The sequence below is a fragment of the Hippocampus comes genome, unplaced genomic scaffold (assembly GCF_001891065.2).
Source record: "Hippocampus comes isolate QL1 unplaced genomic scaffold, H_comes_QL1_v1.1 scaffold133, whole genome shotgun sequence".
Lineage (NCBI taxonomy): Eukaryota > Metazoa > Chordata > Actinopteri > Syngnathiformes > Syngnathidae > Hippocampus > Hippocampus comes.
In genome coordinates, this window is record NW_017805150.1 from 253,023 (window position 1) to 270,220 (window position 17,198).

Consider the following 17,198-nt stretch of genomic DNA (forward strand, 5'->3'; position numbering starts at 1 on the left):
GTCCAGTATTTGGTGGAAAGAGGAGCGGTGGTGGAGCATGTGGACTACAGTGGCATGCGGCCTCTGGACCGAGCCATCGGATGTCGGAACACGTCTGTGGTGGTCACGCTGCTGAAGAAAGGGGCCAAGCTGGGTAGGGTGTTTTTTTTGTGTTTTTATGTTTTTTTTTATAACTATGAATGGCCAAACCCGACTTCAAGATGTAAACGTTGACCAACCAACTAATCAGTTCAACCCGCTATGGAATTAAGAATTTAATTGACAGCTGTGGAAAAAAATCCCACAGCAAAATAGTCAGGTCATGCCAACAAACCTCCAATGAGACGCCAAGAAACATGAGTGGGAGTCATTTTCTGTCATCGTTTTTTTTTTTTTTTTTTTTGGATTGGGACGCAAAGCACATTAAGTCCTCTTATTTTTCTTTTGATGAATTGTTTAACCTTGAAGTGGTCTCGAACAGTATAATAAATTGGATACAGCCAACCACAACCAAAAAACAAACTAATTTACCATCTCAAGAAATGACTTTTTTTTTTTAAATAATTAAAACTCAATTGAATGTCGAAATTAGGTAGGGATTATGTTTTTCAAAATTGTTTTCCTCCAATGAACTCTCTTCACGTTTCACTTTTTGTCTTGAACTAGCAAAGCAACTTCTTGAGATGCACCTGCATTTGGCTTCCATATTGACTCAAGTTACCAAATATGGTTCCTGCTAAAAAAGGGATGTTTTCCTAAAAAAAAAAAAAAAAAAATTATTTATGATGGGGGAAAATAATCTGAGGAAAAAAAAATTGAAAAACAGACACACCAGTCTTGTGCATGTGTGTGAAACATTTTTGCCAAACTTGGTCCTGAGAAATGTCAATACAAGTCGTTTGCTTCGGTCTTTTGTTTGCGCAGTATCTCGAGGCTCTCAAAATAAGCTCACACTAATTTGGTGGAATGCGGCGCAAAAACATGGCATCCATTCGCTGGCAGTTGGCTCTGCGTGTCCATATATGTGTATATGTGTGTGTTGCTGTGTACATATGTGTCCTTTCTTTGCTCCCTGATGTGCTGCCGGGCTAAGTTTAGAATGCGTCTTATCACCGTAACGACCCATGTGACGTTATCTGGCGCTGCGACTTATCTGCACGGCGCTCCGCCATTGGCAAACTTTTGAACTTTCTCTCAGCATGTTTGCATGGCGCGAAAGTCTTCAAAGCAGTGGTTCTCAAACCTCTGACATCAAGAACCACCTCAAAGTAGATTTGGTTCCGAAAAAGTGTGTTTGATGTTGTTGTAAGCCGCGCAGTAGCGTGATGTAACTGTACTCAAACATTGATTGATTCATTCAGAATCGGTTCCAGTGGTTGAAATGCAAATGTATTGGACTTGAAAGTGAAATACAACTGAACTGTAATTAAGATAAGTAGGAGTAATCCTTTCGCTGGGCCACTTTTTGACTTCAGTTGGACGGTACAAATTGTTTGTAAAATGTGGTTGCAAAATTTTTTTTCATAAGAAAATAATAATACATTCTCACCATTGGATGTATTATTTCTAATTCATTTCATTGTGATGAATGAAGATATTACAGACCATTAACCAATTATTTAATACAGTACATAATCAAATAAACAAATGTCCATTGTATTCAAAATTAATTGACCAAAACACATTGTGATTATGCTTTTGAAATAATAAATTAAGAACATCTTTTGTGGATTTTTCCCGAAAAATATTAAATTAATTTTAATTTTTTTTTTTTAATTATTAAAAAGTAACCAACTATTTAATGAAGAAATGCTTTTTAAAAATTAGGTGTAAAATTAAGTTGATCTTTTTTTCATAATGTATTTTTTTCCATGAATAAATTAATTATGTGATGTGCCATAAGAGAACGTTATGAAAGAAAAAAAAAACCCTACAAAATTAATAAAAACATTTAATTAGGCAAGTTTAAGAAAAAAAAGTCTAATTATTAATTCTGTTAAATGCAAACGCGTGGGTGGGCTGGATGAAACAACTTTGGCCACCCCTGCTCTGGTGGGACTTGTCAGACCACACTTTTGAGAATCGCTGCTTGAAAGAGAGTTTGGATATGTGCGTGACCTCTCCCTTTTCCCCTCTGCTAACTCTTTCCCAACCCGCTGCCACTAAACTAAGGTCACAGAACGTCTCCTTACGATCGATCAGGTACAATCTTTAGGTAACTTTACCTTACCGTGACAATTTGCAGTCAAAATACAGGAAGCGCCGGCGATGGCTCCGACGCGAGCGACCTAACGTCTAGTCTCGCTTCCTCCTCTTGCGCAGGCAACGCCGCTTGGGCCATGGCCACCTCCAAGCCTGACATCCTCATCATCCTGCTTCAGAAGCTCATGGAGGAGGGGAACCTGCTTTACAAGGTACACTTGGAGAACACGTTGCCTGTTTTGACCCGAGTTCTGCTTGTCACTGGAACATGAAGAACACAGGTGCCAAAAATACCCATTCGTACTTGACTAGAAATACAGGCACTACGGTACAGTACAGTCCCCAGCGCTGATTCAACGTAGTAGAAAATTGCGAATTTGAAAGAACGGACGGAGGTGTCCCGGCTATTTTTTTCAGAGGGTGCCCGATCGATGCTTTGACATTTGACGGCGTAGGAGCAGAAAGGTTAAAGCTGCCAGCCTGACGAGTCTCTTTTATGCCATTGCTGGGAAGTCTGAAGCTCAAACATCTTCACCTCAAAGCGCTAAACACAAACACGGATGCGAGTTTGTGAAGCGCTAATTTTGGCTGTCGGAAGTCATGGCCATCGTCAAAACTACAGTTTTTATAATGTAGTCACCCGTGGTACAAAATATCCATCCATCCATTTTCCAAACCGCTTTATCCTGACAAGGGTCGCGGGGGGTGCTGGAGCCTATCCCAGCTGTCTTGGGGCAGTAGGCGGAGGACACCCTGAACCGGTTTCCAGCCAATCGCAGGGCACACAGAGATGAACAAACATCCGCGCTCACACTCACACCGAGGGACAATGTAGAGTGTTCAATCAGCCTGCCATGCATGTTTTTGGAAAGTGGGTGGAAACCGGAGTACCCGGAGAAAACTTCGCACAGGAAGGCGGGATCGAACCCACGACCTCTGCACTGTGAGGTCGACGTGCTAACCACTGCACACCGGGCCACCCTGATACAATACACAAAAAAAAAAAAAAAAAAAAAAAAAAAAACACACCTTTATTTCACAACTGGGAACTCGCGTTGCAGCTAGTGCTAATATCCTAATGGTAGTCCAGAAAATAAATAAAAAGATAAACTCTTGAGTTCATCCATAAATTCTGTGCTGTATTTGGAAATAAAAACGAAATGCATACATACTGTATAACGGAAGAGTTATTTGGCCATTCTTCAATGAAGTCATATTCCTCCCATTTTAAATCAGGGTTCATCGAGTTTGCGCTTTCCTCACGTACTTTTCCTAGTCAAGAGTTTGGAAAGATCCCAGGTTTCTTGGACATGTCTTCACTCCATTTGGCTTATCGATGCGCAGCTCTGTGAGATACCAAGTGGCAATCCGGCGTGCATGTGTTTGGCCCTGAGCCTCCTTCCTGGTCTCGCTCACCATGTTTGTGCCTTAATGTGTCCTCCAGAAAGGCAAGATGAAGGAGGCGGCTCAGCGGTACCAGTACGCTTTGAGGAAGTTTCCCAGGGAGGGCTTTGGAGACGACCTGAAGGCCTTCAAAGACCTGAGGGTCTCCCTCTACCTCAACCTCTCCCGCTGCCGCAGAAAAACAAACGTAAGATGGAATTTTGATCTTCCTTAGCACTTGTGAGTGTCGCGCGTTTCTTTTTTGGAAGAAAATGGTTGAATTAACAATGAGTGGCCTCATTGTCGCAGGACTTTGGGATGGCTGAGGAGTTTGCGACAAAAGCACTGGAGCTGAAACCAAAATCCTATGAAGCTTATTATGCCCGCGCACGAGCTAAAAGGAGCAGCAGGTAAACGATTCATCATGTCGATTCTAAAATGAATCTAGCCGTCTCTTCCCGTCGGTGTAAAAAGCAGAATTGAAGAGTATTGTGATGTTCAACAATCTTCAGTAAAAACTATGCTGAGCTGAATTACTTCTTCGTAAATCGGATTTACAGTCAAACAAAATACGATGCTTCCATCTAGTGGTTGAAAGTCAAATTACACTCAAACACACAAAACGTGCCCCCCAAAAATTTGCGATTAATGGCAATTCCAACCAATGTGCCTTCCAGACAGTTTGCTGCCGCCCTGGCTGACCTGCACGACGCCGCCAAGTTGTGTCCCAACAACCGCGAGATCCGTCGCTTGCTGGCCCGGGTGGAGGACGAGTGTAAGCAGATGCAGCGGGCGCAGACCTCCAAAGGTGGTGGCCCGGAGGGAGCGGTCGGTGGCATCAGCGGCACCCCGCAGGCGGCGGGCGGCCACGATTCGGACCGGGAGCGCGATGACACCCGGGAGGAGTCATCGGAGTGGAGCCAAAGACGCGGCGGCGAGGAGGAAGAAGACGAGGAAGACGAGCGCATGCGGTGCCGGTCGCTGGGGACCAACGCCGGTCATCACCCGGGCAGGCTTCCTCCTCAGCGCTACCCTCGGGACCACCCACAAGGTTTGCTTTTGCAGCCCACCAAGCAGGCCCAAATCGTCAAGACCAGCTCTCACGGAGCCAAAGCCCAGTTCGCTCCCTCCAGCCCCTTACCGAGCCGACACATGTCCAGCGTGCTGAAGCCCGGCCCGGGGATCGACATCGGGCCGCTCGCCGCGCCCGCCGACGAGCCGCTCTACGGGAACCGCGTGACTCTGACGGTCATGACCCACGCTGGCGAGACGGCGTCCTTTTCCTCCAAAGCCGCCTCGACGCACTTGGACGCCGAGCCCGTCGGGAACATGCGCGTGTCCAGCTCCACCAGCAGCCTGGCGTCCAGCGGCAGCCAGTCGGACAGCGGCAAGATGGGCCCGGACGTCAAGTCCAAACACGGCCAGCCAGGCGGCGAGTACAAACCCAGGCCCTTCATGGGCGTCACCGACAAGACGGCGCGCTTCCTGCAGCAGAACCCGCAGCCGGCCGCCCGCGCCTGGATCAACCACTCCGTTGAGGACGACGACAACGACGGTTTCGGGAAGATGGCCACCGGCGCTTACCGCGACCAGCACAGGCCGCCGCCGCCGCCGTTACACAACGGGGGGCCGCACGCCGCGCAGTACTCTGACAAGTTCATCTGCTACAAAGATGCCAAGTCCCTGGCCAACCCGGGCCAAGCCCTGCACATCACGTCCATCAAACCAAAGCGATCGTTTATCGAGTCCAACGTGTAGTCCCGGGAGAGCCGTGCCAAATGTCCCCGCCCGTCCGCCACACCTTCTGTTACGAGATGGACGCTTTGCACTGATGGAAGGGATGAGAGTCAAGTGGACATTCCTGTGTTTCGACAAGCTTTCGCCTCTTGCTTTGTGCGCGCGACTCACAAAAAAGTTTGCGCTGTTGGACTTTAGGGTGAACTGCTTGAACGGAGAGTGTGTGGGTGGGTGGGCGCTATGGAATTTGCTTTCAAGAGTTGAAAGAAGACCAAAAGGTTGGACCAGACCCCGCCCAATCTTCCCTCACTGCTCACCATGCATACCACCACCCGCAATCTCCATTCCAGCAGTTCTTCATTCCGAGTCGGTCAAATAAAATTCGCCTGTAAAGGTCCTGATGCATTTTCACTTCATCCTGAAATTTCACCCCAAAGACCAAACATACCCGCGACTTTTTCGTGAGCGGCGTGTTGATTTTCATCCCGACCGTTGTCATCGGTATGCACGGTGTTGTTCAAATTGTGTTCAATGTTCTCCGGAGAAAAAAGAGACACGCGCGTGCATTTGTTAAATACGTTTGTACATGTTCTGAATCAGCATTAACAGAGTTTAAAGTCTTTTTCTCTACTTGCTTGTTGTTGCTGTCTAGATTAATTTATTTACCAATGGCTTCAGTGTAAGAGCAATATATTTTATATCGTTATTTTTGCACAGCTACCCAAGACATTGAAATGAAGTGCATGCTCCATTTGCGGTTTACACCATCTCTCCTTCCGTTTCCACGTGGATGTTCAATGCCATGTTTTTTCGTCAGTATTGTGGTCGCATACAGGAATGGAGTTTTGCTGCCATGGCAACCATGGGAGAGAAATAAAGACCCCCACCGAGGGATGACAAACACGGTCCACGCAGTGTGATCAAACAAATGGGGGATGTTTGTTTTGAAAATGTGCTGGCAGCACCTGCATTGTCGCACTTCAAAAGACTATTTTGTTATGTGTGTGCGAGTTATTGTTACCACTTCTAAAGGTATGTCAAATCTGCATTTTTCATGTCAATGTTTACTGTAATTACAACTACCGACTGCACCATTGTAGGACAGTGATTACGGCGGACACAAACTGTGTACGTTACGTCCGGATCGTGTCGGCTATTTTTTTTTCCTTCTCTTCATAATGGCCCTTATTTTTGCAGCAAAGACATCATTCGTGGATACCGTATAATAATTGTTTTCTTAAATATGATAAAGTGACGCTTGGCGTAGTTCGAGGTCCGTGCGGGTCTCGCGTCACGACGATTGTTGCTGGCTCCACTTCCAACGGCTGATGGCCATCTTCAGAGCTCTGTTCGGGGTGAGCAGTGTGGTCTGCAGCGGCAGATTGGTCATGGGGCTGCTTCTTTTCTTGCCTCTAATCCAGCTCTCGTTGGACTCACGCTCGTAGGAAAAGCCGTCTAAGGAGAGGAAGGTACAGTCAAGGCCGCTTGTCATTCACATCTTGGTGCAGAGGAACTATGTTGGAGTGAGTTGTGCAGCTTTATTTAGACCAATGTATTGCTTTGCCATTGTCCTGCGCAGATGAATTATGTTGAAGTAAGTCAGACTGTTTTTGTTTTTTTGAGACAAAAGTAGTGCTTTGCTGCCATCTGGCATCTTGGCGCCCAAGGAACGGTGCTGAAGGGAGCTGAGGAGCTCCATTTAGGCAGAAGTTCTGCTCTGCTAACATCTTGTGGTATCTAAGGAACAACAAAGTATGTCAAAGTGAGGTGAGGAGCTTCATTTTGAAATTGTTTTTTTTTTTTTTTTTTTTTTTTTTGTCCTTTTCTGCCATCCGGTGCATTCTTGGTTCCGAGGAGCAACTGTATGTCAAAGTGAGGGGAGGAGTTCCATTATGACAGAAGTAGGACTTTGTCACGAAGGAACTATGAAGATATGACTTGAGGAGCTTCATTTCAACAGAAGTAGTGCTTTTTCGCCAAGGAACTATATCAGTGAGTTGAGTGAATTCATTTAGATAAAAGTAGTGGTTTGCCACCATGTTGTGACATCTTTGTGCCATATGAATACAGTGGATGTGAGAAGAAGAGCTTAATATCGACAAAATTAGTGCTTTGCTGCCATCTTGTGGTAGCTTGGTGCCAAGGATTCATGTTTCAGTGAGGGGAGGAGCTTCATTAAGACAAAAGTGGAACTTTTTGTCGCTGAGGAACTATGTTGATGTGAGAATATTTCAGACAAAAGTAGTGCTTTGCCGCCATGTTCCGACATCTTGGTGCTGTACACTAATGTTGATGTGAGTGGAGAGGCTTGATTTAGACAAAAGTAGTGGTTTGCCGCAATTGGTGGATCTCAAATCCTCGTGGATTTCCGCTTTTCCCGACCAACTCAGAAGAGTTGCGAGGCAGCGCGTGAGTCACACCTCACCTGCGGCGATGACGGGATCCCTCATCGGTTCTCTGCCGATGGGACACACAAACTCATCGGGGCAGTCGCAAGCGTTGTGCTCCACCTTCAGGGTCTCCAGTCTTCTCAGGAGGCCACGGCGGACCCCCAGCGACTCTGAAAGACATCAACGCAGTACGATTGACATCAGAGGTGACAAAAGTAATCGTACTTTGTGTGGGTGTGCGCTTCTGCATTTCTTGTGAGTTTTTCTTTGTGAGTGTGTCATCGGATAATCAGAGCAGTGACGAAAGCTGCTTATGTTTATGCTTTCCAAATGCCGGCTTGTCATTTCAGGATCAAAGATTTTTCATTCCCGCCATCTCTGCGCGTCTCGGTGTGCGTGCGCTACACACGCTTACGCGCTCTCCCACTCACCGATTCCCATCTCCAAGGCCGTCGCCTCGCTCAGCTGGGCGAATTTGGCGCCGTCCAAATCGTTGCCTCGAAAGACAACGGCCAGCTCGTCGACCAATCCTTCTTCGTGTAGCCAAGCCTGGTGCACGTCCTCCTGCGACCAATCGGGGAGGAGCAGTCGCGAAGAGCGAGATGGAGGCTTCCTTCCTGAGAAGCACGCAAAATGGTTGAAATTGATATCATGTACATGGAAACACATTCTGAAAGTCCGAACACCAGAGTTATAATTGCACACACCTTGCCAGCGTTGGTTCATCGAAACACATTTTAGACTCCAGCAAACCTTTTTCATAATGTATTTTATTTATGTAAATAAAGGGATTCCACTTTTCTTAGTCAGACGTCAGAAAAATCCGATTTCCCCTTTTTCTCGAATGTAGCATTAGCAGTCCATTTTTCCGTTACGTCATCAAAGACCGCGCGCGCATCATTGTCTCAAATTGATGAGAGATGCGTGATGCCTGTCAGGATTTTTTAAATTTTTTTGCGTGGAGTTGTCATACTTTTTGAATATTCTCAAGCAATTGTAGCATGTTCGTGATGTTGTTTGTACGGAAGAGGAAACACTCCATTTTGGAACCTGTGACTGCAAGTTATTAAACCAAGCCCAGACTTGACCGTGGACATCATCAGGAATGTTTGCGATGCTTATTTCATATCTGGTAAGTTAACGTGGCCATTTGGTTTTAACTTAACCACAGTGTCTTGAACTGTTGAGTAAGTGGTCAGGAAATGTGGAATAAATGGCAAGCTGTTTACTCCGAGTGCTAGCTAGTAACTGGTCGCTAACCCATAGATGAGCTTCAGTGCACACTAACTCCATGTAACTTAAGCTCTTAATTCGTTTGCATTCTGCATATCATCGTCACCATCATGAAATCGTTTCATCATTATTAAAGAAGCACAGGAGGTGCCGACAACAAGTCGCCACCACCGGGAGCACCCAAGCTCTCCTGGCCCCAATGATGGCGTGTGGAGTCTTCGAGTCTGCAAGTCTGAGTCATGGACTCGTTGTGCCAGCAGCAAACCTCAGACTTTTTTCATTTAAAAATCACTCGAACAGATGCAGACGAAACTGACGTCACCGTGCGTGTGTGCGCTTCAAATCGCAGGACACAACATTAGGTACAGCTATTGAGTCAATTGACTAATCTTCATTTGGATTACAGGAAAAATGAAGCCTACCGCAGGTGACAGCCAATTATTTTTTTCTTGGGGGGGGGGGGATTTTTTTGTGATGCCACCACACAAGGCTAACAATCACCATTGAACCATCCCTGGAAAATCTGAAGCTAACCATTGCATTGTGGGCATGCAACATGAGCATAATAGAGTATATGCAGTTATAATAATGCGAGTGTATATTGACCCTGGCAAGCAGTCTGCTCCAGCTCAGCTCCTGCAGACAGAAAAGAAGGAGAATACATTTATCACTTAGAAATAAGAACCACATTGACACGAGCAAGTGGAATATTCTTTGAATCTGACGGCAAATGGACATTAAAGCCGCTTTAGGATTCGCAAGCGTTTTCCGTTGCGCTCGCTTGGAAAATACAACATGATCTAAAAGGTTTGCACCATAAAACATCACACGCATGCGTCACACAGCTGCAGTCTGACACACAGAATCTTAGCTGTACAACATTCAAATCACATCCACACGCCCCCCCCCTCCCTTTTTTTTATTAATTTACAACAGAAAAGCTTTGTGTCATCTATCTTGCCGGCAACCTATAGTGACAGGCACAAGGTGCAATTCACCTGTTGCCGATCATACAGAATGTAAGGTACGCATGTGCCTTGGAGGTTGGGATAATAATCATCAAATACATTTGAAAAAAATACCCCCAAATTTAAGTATAAAAAAAACAAAATAAAACCCATTCATGTCAATAATAAAATAACAAATAACACAAAATAATATGATCCATATGTACTGTTGTTGACCTGTTACGCCGTGTCTGTCTCGTTGCATCCACACGTTGACGGTTCGGTCCATGGAGCCAGTGGCCATGACGCAGGGCATGCTGGGAGACAGAGCCACTGCAGTCACGTACCTACAGGATGGACGGGTAAGTGAGTGGCACACAAAGAGATCAGCACCCCCCCGCACCCCCCCCCCCAAAAAAAAATCCACTTTCACATCTTAATCCCGAGAAGGACTTGAAAGGACTCAGCTGGCCGATACGCTTCAGCGATGGAGCACGCTGGTGCTTCGCCGCAAGAAGAAAATTAACAATCAAGTGTATTTTGATATGAAAGGTCTGTGTGTGTGCTGCAGCGGAGAGGGAAGATGGAGCTGCGGTGTTTTTTGTTTTCTACCTGTCGTGCTGTTTTAAAGTTTGCCGTAGCGTTCCTGGCCCCTGTGGGTGGATAAGAACTCGTGTCATCTTTCCAAAAAAAAGAAAAAAACAGCAAGCGTCAAGTCAACACACTTGGATGCTACTCACCACGACATAAACTGCAACACTTTTGTCCACTGAGCTGAAAGCGAACAATGATAATTAATACGCAAGAATTACGACTCAGGAGTGTGTATTGAGGAATTTTTAAAAAAAACTGACATTATGCAACGGAAAGGGAACGATGAGAATTAATACGCAAGAATTACGACTCAGGAGTGTGTATTTCTCAATTTGGGCAGGAAGAGCTGATGAAAGACAGGATGAACACAACAAAACAGCGCCCTCTTGTGGCGTAATTAGGGAATTGCCATCTGCCATCTCAGAGAAGTGTGAACGTGACCCCCAATTCGAAAGTAGGTGGGCACACTTGTGCAACCACATGATCTGAGTTCTTTATTTTTACTTCGTCTTTGTGTGTGTGTGTGTGTGTGTGTGTGTGTTTCTCACTCACCCGGAAACAACAAGTTGGCCATCAGAGGAGAAGGCACAGCACAGAACTGGAGCAGACTGACTGGAGAGTGTGTGGAGGAGCTTCACAACACATGCTGAGGGCCAGCAAAACACACACACACACACACACACACACACACACACACACACACACACACACCCCAACGGGTCCTTTTAACCTTTTTTTTTTTTTTTTTTTTTTAATGATGGAGGAGCAGGGCTCAGATTGTGCTTTGACGCATGTCCAAATAAATTGCACAAAAGCATCATATGGAAGCACAGTCCTAATTATGAAATATTCTGATCACACAGCACATTTCGATCATGTCTATGCTCAAATGGGATTGGGGTACAAAACATTTTGAAGAACAAGAGCCAACCTTTTCATTGCACAAAATTCACTTTCGATCTACTGATTCAAGAGCACAAACATGACGAGCGTTTGATTGCTGTGCAAAAAAAAAAAAAAAAAAGCAGCCGTTGGGTGAAGCCAAGCATTTAGTCATACTTTGGGTTGGCTTGAAGTCGAAAAAAAATGAGGGGGGGGATGAGTCGGAACTGTTCAGGAAGTCAGTGGAACAATGCAAAAATTGCCCTTGTTGTTGCTTTGGCCTTTTCTCCTTTGTGCGCCTCATTGGCAACCTTCGCACTTTTCGAAAGCGGTCACATAACCGATTATTCAGAAATGAAACCAACCGTGTTCTCGACAGATGGAAAAGAAAGATGATCATTTTGTCACAGCTCAAAGGACGCATAGTTTGTAACCGAAAGCTTTTTCAAGGCGGGAACAGAGGGTGTCGTATTTCAGGGGCAAGGAACCGATGTCGTAAACCCCGATGCAGTTCTCAAAACAAGTAAAAACACTGAAGCGGTTATTAAAAAAAAAAAAAAAAACAAAGCTCCACAGCATTAACACACATGGTCATAATATTTTTCCTCCCAGATCCTGTAAAGTGATTTCAGAGATTTGTTCCTGTCTGATGATAACTGCTGATAACATGTGAGAAGGCGGTCAACTACATAGTACTGAATCGCGGCGATATAGGTCGAAACTGATTTTCATGATTCAGTTTTTCTGATTTTTTTTTTTTTTTCTGGGCGTGGCAAAAGGGCACTCGGGTACACACTTGGGCTGTGTCCAAATTCACAGGCTGAGTCTTTGGAAGGCCGCGTTTTTCAGCCGCGTGACGTCAGTTCCGGCGCCGCTCGACCGTATGGGGTTTTCAAATACTAGCAAGACAATTTGCAGGTTGGATCCTTTGACACCTTCAAAGGCTCCTTGGACCGCAGAAACCGAGTCAAATTTTGGGCAGGCTGAATGTGGATTTGGACACCATGTGCGGTCGAGTCGCGCCGGAATTGATGTCCTGCCGTCCTTCGGAGGACCCAGCCTGTGAATTTGGACACAGCCTTGGTGTAGTTAGCCTGCAAGCTAGCTTGTTAGCGGCTCTGGTCGCGGTGTGGGACGCCGTATTTATTAATTCCAGCCATTCGAGGCTGGAAGCAAATCTGGTATCTTTTCACAGGTCAAACATGTATTGAGAAGACATTTGCTTGAACTTCTCAGCGACTCTCAATTTTGCTGATGAGAGGATCACGTTTTAGCTTATTCGAGGTTCTTTTCCCATCTAAATGCTAAATATTGAAAATGGTCTCACCAAAAGTTTCGATTCTAGCAAGACTAATGCCTGATGAATAATCAAACGGCCACTCCGATGTACTGTCTAATGAATGCTTGTTAGTGTAGCTACTACTGTCGTTGCAAATCTCACATTCCGAGTCAAAAACATTTGGCACTGTCCCGCGCGCGCGGCGTATTGGACGGAAGGGAACGTCCCTCTACGGCCCACCGTCTAACTCCTCAGCCTCCACCAGGCAGGAGCGGTCGCCGTCGGGCGCTCTGAACGGCGGGTGGTACTCGAACCCCGTGACGACCGAGGAGCCCGGATGCTGCCGCTGGTGCAGGAACCACAGCACGACGGAGACGGCCACGATGGCGATTATGCAGAGAATGACTAGGCCAGACAGCAGTCCGCTGGATTCTGTTGGGAGGGGGGCGTCAATCGACAACGCAGGTATGTGATCACTCAATACAAATAGTATTTAAAATGTGTGTGTGTGCAGTGGGGGGAAAAAAAGAACCATACTTTTTTTGGCTTGATCTGCTTCTGAAAAAACAAAGGCCAACCGTGAGTATCAAGATGGTTCAGGGAATTAACGGTCAAAAAAAAAGAAATGGTACAAGACGTCACTGTTCCATTTCGGAGCAAGAAATCTGAATCGAAGGGAGTTTGCGCCATGATTGATAAGCATGTACGGAATGAAGTGTGCCGAGTTTGGTTCCTTGGGGTCGAGGGTCATGATGGTATGTACAGTCATCCTCTTTAGCTTGCCACTGGACATTTTTTTTTTTTTTTGAGTCATCCTCTTGAGCTTGCCACTGGACATTTTTGTTTTGTTTTTTTGTTTTTCGTTTCCACAGGCGCAACTTGCACATAAAAGTAGAAATATTTCTAGAGAGGGGACTCATTTTCACAGGAGTGCATTCTTCACGGTGCAAAGGTGACAGCAGCATTTTATATGGAGGCGGCTGACTTTGCACCTCAAGTCTGGAATCTGAGCCAAGTGGTTGTCAGTGCGCCCTCCAGTGGACAAAGTGAGTAACAACTTTGATTGAGGAATACAGTACTGTATCAGTGAATGCGATCTTGAAGCCCCCATTTTTAACACCCCCCTGGTAAAGACAACAACCATTCTTAAATTCACACCCGTGGACAATTTAGATGAAAACTTCGCTGAAGTTAATAAACGTTTTCTGACGGCCAGAGATGAGTGTGAAAAAAAAAAAAAAAGCGCTTCAGAGATGGATCAGCGTCTCGTACGAAGGAGATGTGAAGCCGTACTCTGAGCCGTCTCGCAGACCACTCCGTTCTCCAGATCGTCCAAGCAGCTGACACGTTCCCACTTGCCCGTGTCGCTGTGCACGGCCACGCACGTTTCCATGGGCACAAAGTCCGACGGGGACGAGCCCGGTTCCCAGTTGGTAAACTTGACCGGCTCTTCGTCGAACCACATCATGCCTTCACCTGGTAAGAGTGATTTGCGTCAGCACAAATACTACTGGACTACTGCTCAAACAAATCACTGATGCGCATCTTTCACTTCCTAAATGCTGAAAAAAAAAATTTTGTGCCTCCATTATGAGAAAAAAAAGGATATCCTGAAGCTGTGTCAGGATGTACAGTGAGCTGGGTGGGGTGGGAAGTTGCTTTTTACTTGTTCTTTGACGAAAACCAAAAGTCTAAATCACAATTAGTGAGCTTATATAAAAAAAACTCAATAAACAAATGAGACCAGGAAAAACATATGAAAACTTTGAACTTCCATCCCTGTTCTGTACGAGAATAAAATTGCATTTAGGGAACAACCCAAAAAGTTGATCTTGGCAACAAGCCCGCATCTTTCCACAAGTTTGCGGTCACATGACACTTACTGTTTGTATCGTAATACATTCCGAGCCACACGTTGACTTCGCCTTTCCACACCTCGGGACTATATTTAACCACAAAGTCATTCTCCTCAGCGCTCTGGATGGACAGCAGCTCTGAAAAAAAAAAAAGACATACACTGACTAGCCACAACAGTAGGAACACCTGCAACCGACATTGATTCCCACCCCACCCCCCAAAAAAAAGCATGACAGCCGTGTCATTGTGAATACTAAATTTTGGACGTACCAGAGTGTGGGCAGAGGCTTTTGGCACTCTCAAAATTATACACTTTGAGTTTGTCTTCTTCTCCGTGGACAAAGTGGTAGCATCTGTCTTTAAAGGGCACCCAGGTGCGTCCATCGGAGGGACAGTCTGCGGAGAGAGCATGATGGGAAAACTTTCAGGCGGTGTTTTGTCAAGGTAAAAACTCAACTGTATGGCCCTTTAGGGACAAAAACCGAAAGGGCTTCCAATCGAGAAAATGCTTTCCCAGTCGCATCTATGATGCCACTTGTGACAAACGTTCACTGTTTAATACCCTTAAAGACGATAATTCCAACAACCGATTAGTTTATTTCTTGATGCGAGTAAATCTGCTTAAAATGATCCGGATTAGTTAAACCATTTAAACTTCTCTAACTGCTCCGCGGTAATCCCACTTTTGCAGTTGTCAGTTATACTCAACGTTTCGGAAATTATAATGAGAACTAAACATCCTTCGAAGGGCATTAAAACCTGATGTGCGAGCTATTTAAGTCATTTTTCGTTCGCTGGAGCTTCACAACTCGGAAGTTTCGGATGATTAAACAGGTATGATCCCGACATTAATTCCAAAATTGCAGCTATCACTCTTTGATAGGTAATACTGATTTATGACACGGTAATCTCAATAGATGAAGAAATCGCCCAACGTTAAACCAACAGTGGTAAATTTATCTCGTTAGGCCATTCAAATGCCTTGTTTTTGTCGTAACGCTTGTATGGCGACAAAAGAGAAATCTTAAAGGGATTAACGGCCAGTTAACAGGAAATTGTGCAATTTGAAACCACACAACGATGGTTCCAAAACTTGACTGCAGAGTAAACAACAGCGTCGACATTTTGGCAGACGTTTTGGAAATGCTTTAACTTTCACAACCAAAAAAAAAACAAGACAAGTTATCACGCAGAAAAAGAGGCCCATGAACTGCACGTAATCAAGACAGTGTCGAGTGTCATCATTGCGTTATAACGAAAGTACGTCGGACGAAGTTCGCCGCGGTCCTTACCTCCAGTCCAAGCCGCCTGCAGCTGCAGAAGAAGCACACACAAGCAGCACGTCAGGGACGCAGCACGACGACCATTTTTCTGCGGCAACTCCATGACAGAAAAGAGCCACAAGAAGCAGCAAAACTCCCCACTTGTTTCTTCTGCACGGAGAGATCGCCCCGCCCACCAGTTCGGACCAAACATGCCTGCGGAGGGGGAAACCAGAACGTTCAGTAGTGTGACATAACTAGTGTTAAAAAGAAAGAAAGAAAAAGACAATAAGCATCACGTTTCCCCCTCAACAAAGCGTGCATTGCATTTTGTAGCCGACTCATTTTTTTAAGCGTAGTACAAGATGATTTGAACGTGGACAAAATGTCATCCAACTTGATGTCAAATTGCCCTTTTACATTTCGTTGTGTTTTTACATTGTTTATAGATTAACACAGCCCAGAAACGCACTAGGTGCGTCTGTAAACGTTAACAAGAACCTAAAAACAACCACAACAACGGTGCAGAAATTGCAATGTCAAATGACGCGTTCAAAGCTCAAAAAGACAATACGAAAATTGGAAACAGCTTTATTATTTACTGCGGTCACGCAGTTTCTTATGAATACAGAGATTCCAGAAAAAATAATCACTCGCAATATAGTTGGAAATGTAAGTTTGAAACTGGAAAACTACAATAACTAACTACAATAATTAGAATTACGTCTTCAATTTTGCCGAATCAGAACAGGATTTTTTAAAAGCCGATGACACCAGAACGCCTCTGACCAATTCTTTTTGGAAGAGACGCCCTTGTACAATCATGGCATCTGTATTATAAGAACATGCATTTAAAAATAAAAAAAATACCAGGACACTGCCCAAGATATGTGCATGTAAAAAAATAAATATGATCATGCTGCAGGGGTTAAAAATGGTGGGCTTACCTTACCTGTTACCCGGAAGTAAAGGACGTGGACGTCATCGACCGCTGCATTTGAATGCATCATTTTTGTTTGTTCGAAATCCTACAAAAACTATTAAGGCGACGGATATCATCCATGGGCATTTCCTCGCTGGAGTTGATTGCATGGACTTCGGCCTAGAAACAAGGATGGTGCTCATAGGATTCTAACATGTGGATTTAAAGCGCCTTTATCGGTGAGTTTGTTTTGTTTGTTGAAGCTTTAAGTGGGGCTGGCCAGGGGAGGTTGTACTTGTTGTGTGGTTTCCCATTAACAGAGTTTATTTCGATAAAATAAATGTAATACTGTACAACTTTTCTATGAAAAATACTGTATTGATATTTATGATAGGATACAGGAGCTTGTTTTGAGTCCTGATTGGGTGGTCGGCTTTGTCAGAATATGAAATGACAAGGTAATGCTTCGGTGCGTTTTCACAGCCACCATTGGACCGATTTGTGGGCACAGGTGTTTATCTTGTTGATGAG

The 17,198-nt window shown here is 45.0% G+C and overlaps 3 protein-coding genes across 11 annotated transcripts in view; 1 reads left to right on the forward strand and 2 right to left on the reverse strand.

Moving 5' to 3' along the window:
* Positions 1-6,207, forward strand: part of LOC109514790 (protein TANC1) — a 77,629-nt gene extending 71,422 nt beyond the window's left edge. For 3 of the 6 annotated variants that reach the window (XM_019868162.1, XM_019868164.1, XM_019868165.1), the window contains 6 exons: positions 1-133; positions 2,152-2,181; positions 2,302-2,393; positions 3,626-3,772; positions 3,874-3,974; positions 4,242-6,207. In XM_019868162.1, coding sequence (XP_019723721.1) covers positions 1-133; positions 2,152-2,181; positions 2,302-2,393; positions 3,626-3,772; positions 3,874-3,974; positions 4,242-5,322 — 1,584 coding nt within the window. In that variant the 3' untranslated portion in view covers positions 5,323-6,207. Of the gene's footprint in view, positions 134-2,151; positions 2,195-2,301; positions 2,394-3,625; positions 3,773-3,873; positions 3,979-4,241 lie in introns of those variants that run through there. The other 3 variants (XM_019868163.1, XR_002168053.1, XM_019868166.1) reach the window with 3 other exon arrangements.
* A 265-nt stretch (positions 6,208-6,472) lies between these two features.
* Positions 6,473-10,458, reverse strand: LOC109514792 (WD repeat, SAM and U-box domain-containing protein 1-like). 2 transcript variants are annotated; one of them, XM_019868172.1, is made up of 5 exons: positions 10,109-10,458; positions 9,531-9,560; positions 8,123-8,308; positions 7,727-7,861; positions 6,473-6,756 (listed from the first exon to the last, which is right to left on the reverse strand). In XM_019868172.1, exons 1-5 carry the CDS (start codon positions 10,185-10,187, stop codon positions 6,593-6,595), a joined length of 594 nt encoding a protein of 197 aa, XP_019723731.1. In that variant the 5' UTR covers positions 10,188-10,458; the 3' UTR covers positions 6,473-6,592. The 2 variants fall into 2 exon arrangements, with proteins under 2 accessions (XP_019723731.1, XP_019723730.1); XM_019868171.1 differs by lacking the exons at positions 9,531-9,560; positions 10,109-10,458 and having other exon boundaries at positions 8,123-8,820.
* A 761-nt stretch (positions 10,459-11,219) lies between these two features.
* On the reverse strand, positions 11,220-15,955 carry LOC109514791 (CD302 antigen-like). Of its 3 annotated transcripts, none has more exons than XM_019868170.1 (6): positions 15,781-15,955; positions 14,754-14,887; positions 14,510-14,620; positions 13,920-14,102; positions 13,164-13,181; positions 11,220-13,058 (listed from the first exon to the last, which is right to left on the reverse strand). In XM_019868170.1, exons 1-6 carry the CDS (start codon positions 15,867-15,869, stop codon positions 12,856-12,858), a joined length of 738 nt encoding a protein of 245 aa, XP_019723729.1. In that variant the 5' UTR covers positions 15,870-15,955; the 3' UTR covers positions 11,220-12,855. The 3 variants fall into 3 exon arrangements, with proteins under 3 accessions (XP_019723729.1, XP_019723726.1, XP_019723727.1); XM_019868167.1 differs by having other exon boundaries at positions 13,164-13,184; positions 15,781-15,952; XM_019868168.1 differs by having other exon boundaries at positions 13,164-13,184; positions 14,754-14,879; positions 15,776-15,951.
* Between the last annotated feature and the right edge of the window lie 1,243 nt (positions 15,956-17,198).

Bases quoted from the DNA above. Each gene is read 5' to 3' on its own strand.
- LOC109514792 (XM_019868171.1), bottom strand. From the start codon at position 8,453: ATGAAAAAGGTTTGCTGGAGTCTAAAATGTGTTTCGATGAACCAACGC. The intron at 7,862-8,122 runs GTGAGTGGGAGA...GATGTCTTTCAG, and splicing joins GGCCTTGGAGATGGGAATCG to AGTCGCTGGGGGTCCGCCGT. The intron at 6,757-7,726 runs GTGAGGTGTGAC...TCCTCTCCTTAG, and splicing joins GGATCCCGTCATCGCCGCAG to ACGGCTTTTCCTACGAGCGT.
- LOC109514791 (XM_019868167.1), bottom strand. From the start codon at position 15,869: ATGGAGTTGCCGCAGAAAAATGGTCGTCGTGCTGCGTCCCTGACGTGC. The intron at 14,888-15,780 runs TGGAGGTAAGGA...CCATCATGCTCT, and splicing joins CAGCTGCAGGCGGCTTGGAC to CTCCGCAGACTGTCCCTCCG. The intron at 13,059-13,163 runs GTATGGTTCTTT...CCCTCCCAACAG, and splicing joins AGCAGATCAAGCCAAAAAAA to AATCCAGCGGACTGCTGTCT.